Raw genomic sequence first — 14,653 nt, 5'->3', positions numbered from 1 at the left:
ATCTCTTTATTCTGGCTATTATGTCTTTTATTCATTAGCCATTTATTAATTTATCTATTTTTTTATTTAATACATTTTTTAAGTACTATTATTATCGTTATATTTATATTTAAGGTTATGTTTTAATAATTTTACGTTTTTTTAACAAACATTGTTATATCTTTTTATTTTTATCATTGTTATTTTACTCAAATTTATATTCTGATGTTTCTTACTCCAGTGTTTCCTCTTGTTCTGGGGCACCACCATCTTAACCTCTAGAGGGTGCTGTTGCTGCGGTGCTCGTTCTCATTGGGCCGGATGGGGTCCCGCTCTGTGGTCTAATAGCCATGGAATGGGCCCTAAGCTGATCTGTGTTGGACAGGCACTGTGGTACTGGCCCCCGTGGTCGGGCCAGGCCTGGGAATTAATGGATCCCCATTACATTGTTTCATCACAGCAGTACCAAGCCAGAATTTTTCTTCAGGCTTCAGTTCTCCGTTTTTGTTCAGTGTTCTACTGGGGGAACTGGGTGGAGGGAAGAATCTGGTGAGGGAGGGGTCCTATCTGTCTGTGATTGTCCTGTGTTTTCTGTTTTAAATAATTTTCTTATTTTATGAGTATTTTATCTGCTTTTATGTGAAGCACTTTGTGTTTTCAAGTGGAATGAAAGGCGCTATATAAATAAATAAAGTTTGAGCTTAGAGTTTAATAAGCATTTATTAAGGAGATATTTTCTTGTGAAACTAAAGTTAACTTAAAAAAAAAATTTTTCAAAAGGATTAAATAACTAAGTTAACTTTTTTGAGTGATTTTATGTTTTGTCTGCATTAGATTCTGCACATAAAACTAAAAGTTCTCATTTCCATTAGTCTCAACTACTGTAATTGGTGAATGGAAAGCTAAAGCAAAGGGGAGAAGAGTCATCATTTCTGGCATTTGGTCAACAAGGCGTCAAAGGTCAATTAAAACTTGTTCGACTGTCAGTTTTCTGTAACTACCTTTTCCATACTATTAGCAATATCACTAACATATTTTAAAGCTGCCTTTCAATTTTCCTGTTCACCACCGCCTCTCTCTGCCGGATAGTTGTCAGCTTTTCATCAGATCTTCAGCCTGGTTTGGCTCGGGCCGGGGCCAGTCCCTGCTTGAAGAACTTCCTCCTCCTTTTCCACTGTATATGCTCTGACCAGCTGAGAAGTGAGTAGTCCAGCAATATCACCACATCGTCCAGCTGCTAACTCCAATCTCCCTCACTAAGATCCACTCAGCCCCTTCAGTGTGGAAGTTCCTGACCAGTTTCTCCACACCCGACTTCCTGTTTCTTCTGTCACCTCCTCCTCATTGGTAACAATGGAAGGAAAATTTCAACCAATTTTTTTTAACTATGACAATGCTTTGAGAGAAACAGGAATTACATTCTCCCTGAATCGAAAAAAAAACCCACTTCGTTTCCGTGTTCACTCAAAGTGGTCTTTCAGCTGCAACTATTTCATAATAAAAGTACAAAAATAAAAATAATTAAACTCACAACAAATTTTCATTTTTCTTCTTCTTCTGACCTGCGTCAGAATACTGAGAATAAATCAGAATTCTGAGATTAAAGTCAGAATTTTCTATGACCTTTTTTTTTATTTCTCCATGGCCCTAATCATCTTCCGTAGAGTTCAGTTCAGTGGAGTTCGATAAGCAAAGTCAGCTGTAGTTGGATTTCACTTCATTGTTTCTGTAGAGGCCAGATGTTTATTTATGTACACTAGAGGGCGCCATTTGCTGTAAATTAATTGTTCTTAAACGTTTCTCATTAAATTCTATAAAGGCTTAAATTGACCCCCCTCAGAACTTAAAAAAACTTTCAGATAATAAAAACAACAATAATAACACAATAAGAAAACGTCAGATGTCCAATTCATGTTTAACTTGATCTTTTGTGAAATAGTCTTTATGGTTATGAAGTAAATTGGCTATGTAGATAAAAATTTAATTCCGCGTTGCTCGTTTGTAACAATCATTTTTTTTCTATTTTCCCCTATTTATTTTTCAATTTTTTGTCACAAGTTTAGGATTATATTCTGTTTTGACGTCTGTTAGTTTCACTTTCTGCCTTGGCGATTTTTTTCTGGCTGTGGGCGCGAAACGGTAAGGAAAAAATGCTTATATCTTATGTTAAATCCTTGTATTGGTCTCTTCTGGGCACAGATGACGTAGTTTAAGACTTTTTGACATCAACCTTGAAACTGTACATCTAATAGCGCCGTTTTAAACCGACCAGACGGGTTTTTCCGTAGTTCCGGCCTGTTCAGCGGAGCAATCGAAACTAAAAAAATGTCCCACTGAATTCAAATAGTTACCTGTAAAAATCCCCCCAAAACAGCGGCTGAACTGCGTTAATAATTCGACTAGGTTTAACGTGCGCTTTGTATTAGTGTTTCTATTAGTATTATTGCTTTAAAACAGCTTAAAACAGATAAATCGATAAAAAAGTGCGACTGTTTAAACAAGTTGTCTTATCTGTTTTGGTATATGTTTGGATTTTTTGGATTGAGCAAGAACAAAACAAACCAACTTGGAAAAAAACAGAGAAAAATGATGAATAATGTAAACAATAGACCACACACACAAAAATACACCCGGAAGTAATGCACTTCTGGCTTCTGTCAGTAGGTGGCAGCAAAGTCAAACTGTTTTTGTTTTAAACACAACTAGATTAGATTTGCTTTATTGTTATTGTCCACTGTACAATGAGATTGAAGACTGAAAACTGACATTCTGTTGAACTGACAGAAGAATCTTCATTCTGCGACTTTTGATGACCTATTGTGACCATCGTTTTTCTTCTATGCTGTTAAATTGATTGGTATATAGGTTCTCTCTACACATTAATGTAATGTGTAATTAACACATTAACTGTACCTTTTCTGTTTTATCTGCAGAGTACAGGGCTGCACTTTCGCCTCACAACAAGAAGCCATGGTTCGAATCCCAACTGTGACCTCTCTGTGTGGCGTTTACATATACTCCTTGTCTCTCTGGGCGTTTTTCCCCCCACTGTCCTAAAACGTACTTTGGTTAATTGTTTTATTTAAATTACTGTGAATGCAAATGTCTGTGGATGTGTGGCCGTGCAACAGACTGGTGACCTGTACAGGCTCTACCTCACTTTTGCCCAACAGTAGCTCCAGCAACCCCTTGACGCCTTCCTGCAGCTGTGAAGAACCTGAAAAACTGCGTCTGAATCAGTAACAAAACAAGCTGTTCACAAGGTACTTCATGTTTGTATTTGATTTTTCCTGTTAGGGTCTGCAGTTTGTGCCATTGGGGATTTTTTCATTACCAGTATGCATGTGATGCAGCTACATTCTGCTATTTTAAAGTACTACTCCATTTATATTTTGATCCATTCTGAAAGCATGCTGTGTTGTTTTCTTGGAAATACTTTCTGAAGAGATGCAGGATTTAATTAGAAATTAACCTCTGAGTTGTAGGCGGGACTCTGCAGAAAATAAGCTCCTGCTAATGTCTTTTACACTCTCCTGATAGGTTACTGCCCCTCACAACCCCAAGCTAACTTTAGTGGAGCAACACAAATAGTGATATTGGAGCTATCCAGCTGTGCAGTTATGAGCCAGATGTCAGCCCAGAGAAGGAAGATGAAGATGTTCATGGATCTATTTGCTCCAAGTTGATGGATCAGAATGGAGAGGAGCAGGGAGACTTTGGCCCCACCCAATTGGGTGGTTGCTTCACAACTAAGAGCTTTTTCAAACAGCCTTTTTTAACCTGCTCCCGATTCACTATGATTTGAATAAAGAGATACTCAGAAATGCAGTTATGAACGCTGATTCCTTTATAAATGTCCTCCATCATCAGAAAAACTCTGTTAAAAACACAAAAAACACAATTTTCATTGGAGTGAGTCTTTATGTAGAAACAAATCCCTCAGACTGAAGTTTGAACCTGATGTTTACCGTAACAATCCCAGCATTGCCCAATGGGAGCTGTGGGGAAATTATTCCACAGTGTTGACAGTAAAGTCTATGTCTTGTTGTGTTTTAACAAAGACATTTTGGAACCATGAGTGAATCAGAGGATAAAGCAGAGACTTCTCGTTCCTCAAATGATGGTCTAGCTGAAGATCATGAGAACCACAACCAACCTGAGAGGTAAATCACAGCACACGATTAGATTTAGATTTGCTGTATTGTCATTGTGCATAGTACAACAGATTACATCAGGTAAAGCTGTAACATTAACTCCATCAGCCTTTACAGAAGGCTAAACTTCTTTTTAATTGTAAATTACAGATGCATTGTAATAATGTTTGTTATTCAGCCTCCCAATAGAAATGGGGCTAAACAGTACTACATATGTTACAAAACATTCAAAAGATTTTGGAAATACCTGTGCTTGCAAACACAGGTATTTCCAAAATTGCTTCTACTGTCCAGGGTGCCATCCTCTGTCAGTCTTCTTCTGAGAGTGATGCTGGGATCTTCAGTGGAGACACTAGTCAAATCTTTTCACTTTGGTTTCTCTTTGTTGTTTTACCTGATGAGCCATTCCTTGGCAGGAATGTGGGAGACTCACCTGGAGTATATTTATGTGGGACTTGAACTCAGCACCACTCAGACTGATGAAGCCACTTGGACGTGGGTTGAAAGGTTTCAAAGAAAGAGGACTTTCAATCCAGATGCCATGATTTAACTTAAAGACAACATTACCTGGATGAATGAGAACATTCATCCAACTTTGTATCTAAAGAAAAATGATTGTTGATTTAAAATATATATGTTTAAAAAATGTGTCAAACACTCAGCTTGTGGCAGTGTCTGTAAATTGCGCATGTCATGCAAGAAAAATTTAAAGAGGCTATAATAACATTTAACTCATTTGATTCAAATGCAGATCTGAGGAGCTAAATATTATAGTAGAGTCATTTGTACAGGTGTGTTGGAGCAGGTAAACATGTAAAAGATGCAGGAATCACTGTTGTAGAACTTGTAAACAATCATATTTACAAAACTTTTATTGATAAAACTTTCTGTTTTTTATAGAATTGAGGTGGAAAGAGAAGATTCTTCATCAAGCTCTGTGTCCCAGAGAAGTGACATGTCCAAGGATTCTCCTATGGGTTTCAACAAGGAAGTAAACAAGTAAATAAAACCACAACTTTAGATGTTTTTCTCACAGCACTGAGCTAAACTTTTCTTTTTCCACTGATCATAAATGAGACATTATTTCTGATAAAACTTTGTGTTAAAAATGTCCTTTTTTTACTTGTTTGTTAATTTAAATTTTTTTTTATATTTTTAATTTTGAGCTTCTTTCAGTGTGTGCAAAGTGTGCATGCATTGAAACATTTTAGATGTTTTGAAAATGCTCTGCATGTTTTATTTATTTCTTTGCTCGAACACATTGGATTTAAGTGCAGAACCGAAGAGCTGAATTTTATCGTAAACAAAGTCATTTGTGCAAGTGTGTTGGAGCAGGTAAACATGAAAAACATGCAGGATTCACTATAGTAGAAGTCATTTTCAATCACATTTTTGCCTTTTTAACCCTTTGACGTCTGAGATTATTTCCAGTTATGCAAAAAATAGTTCATGTAGATGCTAAATTAAGGTAATTTCAGAGCCAAAGTGGTTTGATGTGTATTCGTATGAATAGGCCTCAAGGGGTTAAGTATAACTAAGTACTAAGTACTACAACTGTGTTCCTTTGACGAACATCATGACTTAAATGGTTGGTAAAGTAAAAAATGTTATTGATCAAAGTTTCTGTTTGTTACAGAAATGAGGTGGACAGAAAAGATTCTTCATCAAGCTCTGTGTCCCAGAGAAGTGACATGTCCAAGGATTCTCCTATGGGTTTCAACAAGGAAGTAAACAAGTAAATAAAACCACAATTTTAGATGTTTATCTCACAGCACTGAGCTAAACTTTTTTTTTACTCTGACCAGAGTAAACAGTCGGCTTCTTTTTCAGTGTCTGCAAAGTTTTTATGCATTGAAACATTATAGATGCTGTATAATGTGTTGAAAGATCTGACTACTGAATTCAGCCGCTTTGATTGTTGATTTGTTATTTTTGTAATAATCTTTTGTGTAACTGAGTAAAAATTGTACGCAACAAGTTTAATAGACTAGTGATTACAAATGTTGTTCTTCTGCTCTGCATGTTTGATTTATTTAACTGCTCTGATTCAAATGGTGAACAAAGTCATTTGTTCAGGTGTGTTGGAGCAGGTAAACATGAAAAGCATGCAGGATTCACTGTGATGGAACTCATTTACAATTACATTTGCAATACTGCCTTATAAGTATATTTTAAAGTTTATTTTAAAGTAATTTGAGCCACATTTTAGCCGTGAGTTAAAATTGACTGTAAGTCCTTGAATAATGAGAAAGGAAAATGTTTAAATCTAACAACAGACACAAAATCATGTCTGTCAAGAGATGGACTTGAACTGAAAATATTTCTCTCTTTCAAAGTAAAGTCACATTTAGGAAGCCGAGAAGACCTGATTTGTTTTACAACATGTTTGTTTAAACAAATGTATTTTTTGGGTGTGGGTCTTCTGTCAATGTTCTTTCATTTTCTTAAAGTGTTTTAGTGTTTAAATTAACAAATTTCACGTTCTATGCAGGATTAACCAGAACACACCAGAGGCTCAAACAGGACAAGAAAAAACGGTTAGTGACAATAACATTCTATCAAATATGGATGTTACTTTGGGTGGAAAGAATGAAGTGTTATTTGTTTATTTGATAAAATCTTTTATCATTTTTTCTCTTCATAACACACAGCTCCTTATTTTAGTAGCAGTTGCTTTAAGGCACTTTAGGAAATAAATTGGCCTTGAGCTGTTGAATCTAAAAGTTGTTTTTTAATTTTCATTTCTAAATCCGTTTTTTTTCTACAGGTTCTTGGGGAAACAGCAGTTGGCAAAGAAACAATTGAAAGTGAGCTTTTGAGTGGAGAATACACAGGTTAGATCATTCTCTCTTTTTTTGGGGAAGGTAACCTTTATGTTTCCATCCTTTGTCTTACTGCTAATTTTATTGTTGTAGAATTTTGTTTTTTTTTATTATTTTTCTTCTAGTGAAGCCATCAAAATGGAAGCAACAAATTACTGAAGTTGCAGTGGCAATAAGTTCACAGGAAAAAAAAAGTTACTTTAGCATTTGGTGTGTTTTTCCAATTTTATCCCATTTAAAACTGCATCAATATTTTTTGTTTTTCATGACTACGTTTAAAAGTTGTTTCACGTGAAGTTGTTTCTTGAAAAAAATATCTTCTGCAGTTTAAAATCGTAAATTTAAGGTAAGAGATGAAGATTTTTAAATATTCAGTGTTTAATATCTGATGTTTTTTTGCTCTTTAGAAATGTTATCATCAATCAGTCTTCTTCAGTCGAGCATAAGGAAGAAGTTTGAAAGCACATTCACAGCAGGATATTCACTTTCACTGAGTCAGATCTACACAGAGCTGTACATCACTGAAGGACGGCCTGCAGAGGTCAACAGAGAACATGAAATCAGAGAACTTGAAAGAGCGTTCAGAAAATCAGACAGACCAGAAACAACAATCAAACCTGAAGACATCTGCAGGCCCCCGCCTGGAGGAAACAAAGCAGTCAGAACAGCAATCACAATGGGAGTGGCTGGCATCGGGAAAACAGTCTTAACAAACAAGTTTGCTCTGGACTGGGCTGAATGCAAGACCAACCAGGACATCCAGTTCTTATTTCTGTTTTCTTTCAGAGAACTGAATCTTTTAAAGGAGGAGAAGTTCAGTCTTGTGGAACTTATCCATCATTTTTATTCAGAAACTAAAGGTTTCAGCCGTTTTGCAGATTTCCAGGTTTTGTTTATCTTTGATGGTCTGGATGAGTGTCGGTTTCCTCTGAAGCTTAACAGCACAGAGATCCTGACTGATGTTGACCAGCCTGCATCTCTGGGAGAACTGCTGACAAACCTCATCAAGGGGAAACTTCTTCCCTCCGCTCAGCTTTGGATAACCACACGACCTGCAGCAGCCAGTCAGATCCCGGCTGAATGTGTTGACATGGTAACAGAGGTGAGAGGGTTCAATGACTCACAGAAGGAGGAGTACTTTAAGAAACGATTTGGAGAAGATGAAGATCAAGCCACCACTGTTTACTCCCAGATCAAGAGGTGCCGAAGCCTCCACATCATGTGTCACATCCCAGTCTTCTGCTGGATCTCTGCAACAGTTCTGGACCAGCTGCTTAAAAGCAAAGAGCAAAGAGAGACACCCAGATCCCTGACTGAGATGTACATCCACTTTGTGCTGATCCAAGTTCAAATGAAGAAGATCAAGTATGATGGAGGATCTGAGACCGATTCAGTCTGGACTCCAGAAAGCAGAAAGATGATCTTGTCTTTGGGAAAGCTGGCTTTTGAGCAGCTTCAGAAAGGAAACCTGTTCTTCTACGACTCTGACCTGACAGAGAGTGGAATCGACGTCAGAGCCGCCTCAGTGTGTTCAGGAGTGTTCACACAGATCTTCAAGGAGGAGATTGGACTCCATCAGGGCAGAGTGTTCTGCTTTGTTCACCTGAGTGTTCAGGAGTTTCTGGCTGCTCTGTATGTCCACGTCACATTCTTTAAAGGAGCTTCAAACCTGCTTTTAGAAAAGCAACCAGCTTCTGGATGGCTTGATTGGCTTAGTGGTAAAAGGAACGCAGCTTTACTCTATCAGAGCGCTATAGACAAAGCCCTGCAGAGTCCAAACGGACACCTGGACCTCTTCCTGCGGTTCATCCTGGGTCTCTCACAACAAAACAGCCAGGTTCTTCTAAGAGGACTTTTGAAAGAAACAGAAGCAGACTCAACTGTGGTTCCAGAAACAGTTCAGCACATCAAGAAGAAGCTAAGTAAACAGGAATCTGTTGAGAAAAGCATCAACCTGTTTCACTGCCTGATGGAGCTGCAGGATTGTTCTTTGATCGAGGAGATCCAGCAACGCCTGGCCTCAGGAAGTCTTTCTCCAAATGAAATGTCTTCCTCTCAGTGGTCAGCTCTGGTCTTCATCCTGCTGAGTTCAGAAGAAAACCTAAAAGAGTTTGAACTGAAGAAACACTTTGCTTCAGATGTGGGTCTGCAGAGGCTGCTACCCGTGATCAAAGAGTCCAGCAGAGCTGTGTAAGTTTAAAAAAATAAGAGTTAAGGAGAACAAAAGTTCAGAAATGACTGATGGTTTTCTCTTAATGTTATTTGTCATGTAGTCTGAGTTGCTGTAACCTGACAGAGAAGAGCTGTGAGCTTCTGGCCTCAGTTCTCAGCTCTCAGTCCTGCAATCTGAAGTACCTGGACCTGAGGAACAACGACCTGAAGGATTCAGGACTGAAGCTGCTCTGTGAAGGACTGAAGAGTCCACACTGCAAACTGGAAACCCTCAGGTCAGGAGCCATGTTTATGCATCACACAGCTCTGAAATCTGTCATCAAAGTTCTGGATGAAGAATGAGTCTAAGACATGTCACATTCATGCATCAGGCTGAGATAGCTTTTTTTACGGTTATTAGATCAGTTAAGTGTGATCAAATGAATCTTTTTGGATTCATGACATTTTAGAAATAAATAAGATAAGAATATGTTTCTGTTCAGGCTCTCAGGGTGTCTCATCACAAAAACTGGTGTTGACGATCTGGCAAAAGCACTGAGCTCCAATCCCTCACACCTGAAGGAGTTGCACCTGACCTTCAATCATCCAGGAGATTCTGGAGTGAAAGTCCTTTTGGAAGGATGGAAGAATCCAAACTGGGCTTTAAATATTCTCAAGTATGAAAAATAAAATGATCTTTTTTGGGTCTAAGGGGAAAAATTGCCAAACAAACTAGAAGGGGCTGCATTTCCAAAAGAAAATTCAGGTTTGAATGCTATATTGCTGAAGAAAATGAAACTTAAAAGGTAAGAGTTGGCAAAAAAACAATAATAGCAAAGAATGAAATGATCAAAGTTAGCCATAAATAAAGATTGCACAATCTAAACTAGTGACTGGATTATGATGCTCAGCTGCAGCCCTTAACAATGTTGTCTTTGTTTAATGCCATCATTTTACATTTCATAGGATGAAGCCACGAGGAGCCAATTTCATGAAGCCTGGTCTAAAGAAGTGTAAGAACACGTTATTTATAGTAATTTATAGAGTTGTTTGTTTCTAACTTCTGAAAAGTTAGAACAAAACATTTTATAACTGTTACAAAAGTTGTTTTTTTTGTCAATTATTCTCTTTGTTACCTTGGCTTTTTATTCATTTGTTAATATTCCCAGACATTGGGACATTTAGAAAACAATGTTGGGTCAGTGCTTCGTTGTTTATTTATTGCTTCATTGTTTTATTGTGATACAGCTAAATAAAGCAGGATCATAATGTCTGTATGACGGTTGATATGTTTAAGCACACACTGATGAAAATCTTGTGAGACGCCAGGACTTTATGTTTTGATGTTCATACAGGAAGTATTTACATTTCTTTTCATCATTTTAATATGACTTATAGGTGTGTATAGATGAACTATCAGATAAACAAACTGTAACTTACTTTTTTTATCTTCATCAGATGCTGTTGATCTCACACTGGATGAAAACACAGCTCACAGAAACCTCATACTGAGAGACAACAACAAAACAGTGAGGATGGTGAAAGAGAAGCAGACGTATCCCGATCATCCAGAGAGGTTTTCTTACTGGAAACAGGTGTTGTGCACACAAGGACTGACTGGGCGTTACTACTGGGAGGTGGAGTGGAAGGGGGAGGTTTACATCGCTGTGACTTACAGAGGAATCAGAAGGAAGGGAGAAAGGGACGACAGCAGCCTTGGGAAGAATGACAAATCCTGGAGCCTGCTGTGTTCTGATAAAAGTCACTCTGTCCTCCACAATAACATCGACACTCCAGTCCATGTAGTCCCTTCCAGCAGAGTTGGAGTCTACCTGAACTCAGATGGTGGTACTTTGTCTTTCTTTAAGGTTTGTTCGGACGCAGTGACCCACCTTCACACCTTCAAAGCCACATTCAGTGAGCCAGTCTACCCAGCTTTCAGGGTCAGGACTGAGCCCTTCAACTCGTCTCTGACTTTGTGTTAGATTTGTCATGAAGGACCAAAAGTAGAACAAGAGGTTGGGTGAGACAGAGGCGATGCATAATTAACTGATTAACTGTTTAAAAGAACATCGGATTAGGAATGCAAACATACCGGGGTCTTAATGTAAATGAAAAAACAAATAAAATCTACCTAATTAAAATACCGTAATAACATAATCAAAAATTTAAACCAAAGAGGTTTTTGCAAGATTTTAAATGTTCAAGATACTGAATCTTTTTTATTAATATAAAAAAATACGAGACAATTAATTAAACAAAAATTCAATTCAGATTTTTACTTAAAAAACTTTATCATAAGACCAACATGTAATTTCTATATTTTAATGTTATCATTTTCATGTACTTTTTTGTTTTAAATGTTATCTTACATCTCTAATTGTGGAAATTAATTACATTCTTTTAATTTTGCAAAAATTAGCTGAACTTTTTGTGTATTTATAAATTACTATAAATAACATGGGTTCCTACAGATTAACTAAATTTAATCTTACGTCCATTATCTATTAGTTTTTCAGCCGTTAATAATTTAATAGTTTTAGTTTCATAATATTTGTGATTTAAAGAACTTCTGTTTGCCTACTTCAAGGTGTATTTAGTTAAATGCAAAAACCAAAGTGATTTCTTTGCATTTCATTTGAAGTTAAAAGCTAGTTTGATATGAGGTAAAATAAATGAATACACTAAAGTTTAGTTTGGAAAAGCTGAAGGCAAATTTCTTTTATCATTTGCTTTTCCCTGAACTCAAAATGCAGCTAGACTTATCTGACTTTTTTATGTTTAATACTTTTTTAAAATCTAAAATGTAAATGGTGAATTGATGTTCTTTCTCATTTGACCACAGTTGACATTGTAATTAAGGGTTGCTTTAGTGGTACTTGACCATCTTGAATGAATCAGGGTTGGCTATATGGCAAGACGAGTAAGAAGGAACATGAGAAACTAGAGAAAAAACAGGGACTCTGGGATGTGGAGAAAGCCTGGAAAGGTGAAGGTGACAGTGTGGTGATTGGAGCACTTGGGGGGCAGTGGACCCAAAGTGAAGGAGTGGCTCCAGCAAAACCCTGAAACCCCTCCAGATATTTCAGTCCAGAAAAGCGCAGTGCAGGAACAGCAAAGACGCTGCAGGACCCTCAAGCTCCCTGGCCTCTGTGGAAGAAGACCCGAGCTTGGGATAAGAACCACCCATGGAGGGTGAGAAGAGAATCTTTAAAAATATCAATGCATATTAACAGCTTCTCATTCATAATGGAAATGCTACTAAATGTTTGCTAAACTTTACATTTGTGTGTGTTTAAAGTAAAAAAAAAAAAAAAATGTAAGATTAAAATAACAAAAATTAATCAACAGTTGAAGCACCTTATTATTTGGGGGAGATATTTTACTAAAACTGGTCACTTGACCTCAGTACATCGTTTAAATTAAGATATCTAACATGTCATGCCAGAGATTTTTTTTGGTCATTTTTAAACTGTTCAGCTCTCACTTGACTTTCTTTTGGGTCCCGTTTTCTGACTTGTCTATCTGCATCCACACTGTTGCTGATTTGACAGAAGTGCATTTCTAATTTTAATCAGATAAAGCTTTTATATGTTTCACTAAATTGATTCAGGAAAAAAACAACAACAACGATAGTCCAGCATTCAAGGCCATTAATGTAAATAACACAGCAGAGAAGACATCATCTAATCTAGTAATGACCTGCTTATTATATATAGTGCTTATATTATATATTTGTGGCCAATTCTGTTAAGGGGAAATAACGTGAACCATAATAATAGCAGTCATTTGTAATTTAAAAAGGAAAATACTTTAACAAACACATTAAGACCCACTTCCTTCAAAAACTAGGAAATATTCCAGAACCGCCTTGTGTTTAGACCAAAAACTATTCAAAATTTAATCAATAATGTTAGAAGAAAGCTGGATTTTCCTTTATTATAGCAAAAATTAACGGATAAAAAAGATGACCAATGTTAGATAAAATGGCTTTTTTTCATATAAATTACTTCTAAATTATTTCAGAATGTAAGAAAACTGAATAAACTCAGACATGGGAAAAATGTCACTGTTAACTATTTAGAAAACCACAACAATAGTTAATGTGTAATTATGATTCCATCTTCTTTAGCATTTGGTTTATCCCTCAAAAATATATAAAAATCTTCATTAACTCTGATTTCTCTATTTAGTCTTAAAAATGAAGAGGTTTTCTCCAATAAGTCATGGTGAAACGAGGTAATTGATCTGTATTTAAATAAATTCTTAAAGATTTTGTTTTGCTGAAGTGTAGTTCTTAATTTCAACATTATATATTGACTTTCACATGCTGCTTTAAAATAAAGATGAAAATTTGCAACTTTCTGTTTTTTATTGTATTGAATTTAAATGTTAAATTATTTTCATAGCAAAGTCTAATTATTAAACACTACATTTAAAATGCGTTATAGGAATCAGTTCTTACTTTTGTATCACAGTTGGTGTAACTAGGGAGGTGCAAAAAATCAGGTATGATGAAGGAGGAATATACAGTTTTGTTGACCCACAGGTATGAACTGCTATCTTACTAAAGTAAACATCAGGAAAAGTTAAAATTAATGGGATTTTTATGCAATGATTTGGATTTTTGTTGGAAGGGCGTCAAAAAATAGATGTCTTCATCCCGCTATAGAAGAGCTGAATCTGGAACGGAATTCCTAAAGATATTATTTAAAATCTAAATAAATAATTCAAGTCTTCCCTTAACTGATTTAAAATATGGGAAAATGCATTTAACTTTGATAACAATTACATTAATACATACTGTAAATAATGTAAACCAATTTATTAACAGAAAATACGTGAATCAGCACTGAAGAGAAAAATTCTACATTAACAAAATTAAAATCCTGATGTTTAGGAACTAAAAAAGATTTTTCATTTTAAGATACATATTTTTATGTTTTAAATGTAATGTTTGTCCTAAAGAGCCATGTTGTTGGATGCCTTTTTGTTGTTGGAACTTTACAAACCTTCGCAGAATGGCTGCCTTCAGGAGCTGAAAATGGAAATATAAATTATGAACAAACACACAAGTGAGACACAATTTTTGTATGTTTCAAATGAATTATAGCAGTTGCCCAGTGGTCCTCTGGGAACACTATCCTGCATTTTCTCAAACACTCCTGCCTTTGATGAGTGTCAGGTTTGAATCAGGCTGAATCAGGTTTGCATAAACAGGGCAACATGGAAAACATGCTCGACAGCCTGCTGAGGACCAGGTTTGGGTAAATGAATTATAGTATTAATAAAAGTCAACAATCATGAGTCCAAATATTCTTCTGACCAAACTGGGTCTGATGAGTGTTTTTCCACCGTCTTTTATATGAGTTCCTCCTGCTGGTTTTTTACCAAACACAACTCTGTCTGCAGGAGAGAACCAGAATCAAGACCGAAGATGGATGATCACTTGAGCACTCAGAAACTGTTGTTTCCCTACCTTGAACTGGGGGGTATTCCAGGAAGCATGTTTAAACTAGCCTGACTTTAAGCCTGAACTCTGGCTGA

The 14,653-nt window shown here is 36.5% G+C and overlaps 1 protein-coding gene across 3 annotated transcripts; it reads left to right on the top strand.

Annotated features, from left to right (window-relative positions):
* The first annotated feature begins 1,843 nt into the window (after positions 1–1,843).
* LOC111949013 (NACHT, LRR and PYD domains-containing protein 12-like) lies at positions 1,844–13,466 on the top strand. 3 transcript variants are annotated; one of them, XM_023964733.1, is made up of 12 exons: positions 1,844–2,118; positions 2,913–3,242; positions 4,041–4,142; positions 5,034–5,132; positions 5,770–5,868; positions 6,625–6,670; positions 6,901–6,940; positions 7,363–9,145; positions 9,229–9,402; positions 9,610–9,783; positions 10,073–10,119; positions 10,565–13,466. In XM_023964733.1, exons 3-12 carry the CDS (start codon positions 4,054–4,056, stop codon positions 11,089–11,091), a joined length of 3,078 nt encoding a protein of 1,025 aa, XP_023820501.1. In that variant the 5' UTR covers positions 1,844–2,118; positions 2,913–3,242; positions 4,041–4,053; the 3' UTR covers positions 11,092–13,466. The 3 variants fall into 3 exon arrangements, with proteins under 3 accessions (XP_023820501.1, XP_023820499.1, XP_023820502.1); XM_023964731.1 differs by having other exon boundaries at positions 6,901–6,967; XM_023964734.1 differs by lacking the exon at positions 5,770–5,868 and having other exon boundaries at positions 6,901–6,967.
* Positions 13,467–14,653: the final 1,187 nt, after the last annotated feature.

This window comes from Oryzias latipes, chromosome 16 (assembly GCF_002234675.1).
Source record: "Oryzias latipes chromosome 16, ASM223467v1".
In the NCBI taxonomy this organism is placed as follows: Eukaryota; Metazoa; Chordata; class Actinopteri; order Beloniformes; family Adrianichthyidae; genus Oryzias; species Oryzias latipes.
The sequence above is the reverse complement of the archived record's forward strand: the minus strand, read 5'-3'. Positions and strand labels throughout refer to the sequence as shown.

Bases quoted from the DNA above. Each gene is read 5' to 3' on its own strand.
- LOC111949013 (XM_023964731.1), top strand. From the start codon at position 4,054: ATGAGTGAATCAGAGGATAAAGCAGAGACTTCTCGTTCCTCAAATGAT. The intron at 6,968-7,362 runs GTTAGATCATTC...TTTGCTCTTTAG, and splicing joins TTTGAGTGGAGAATACACAG to AAATGTTATCATCAATCAGT. The intron at 10,120-10,564 runs GTAAGAACACGT...TATCTTCATCAG, and splicing joins GAAGCCTGGTCTAAAGAAGT to ATGCTGTTGATCTCACACTG.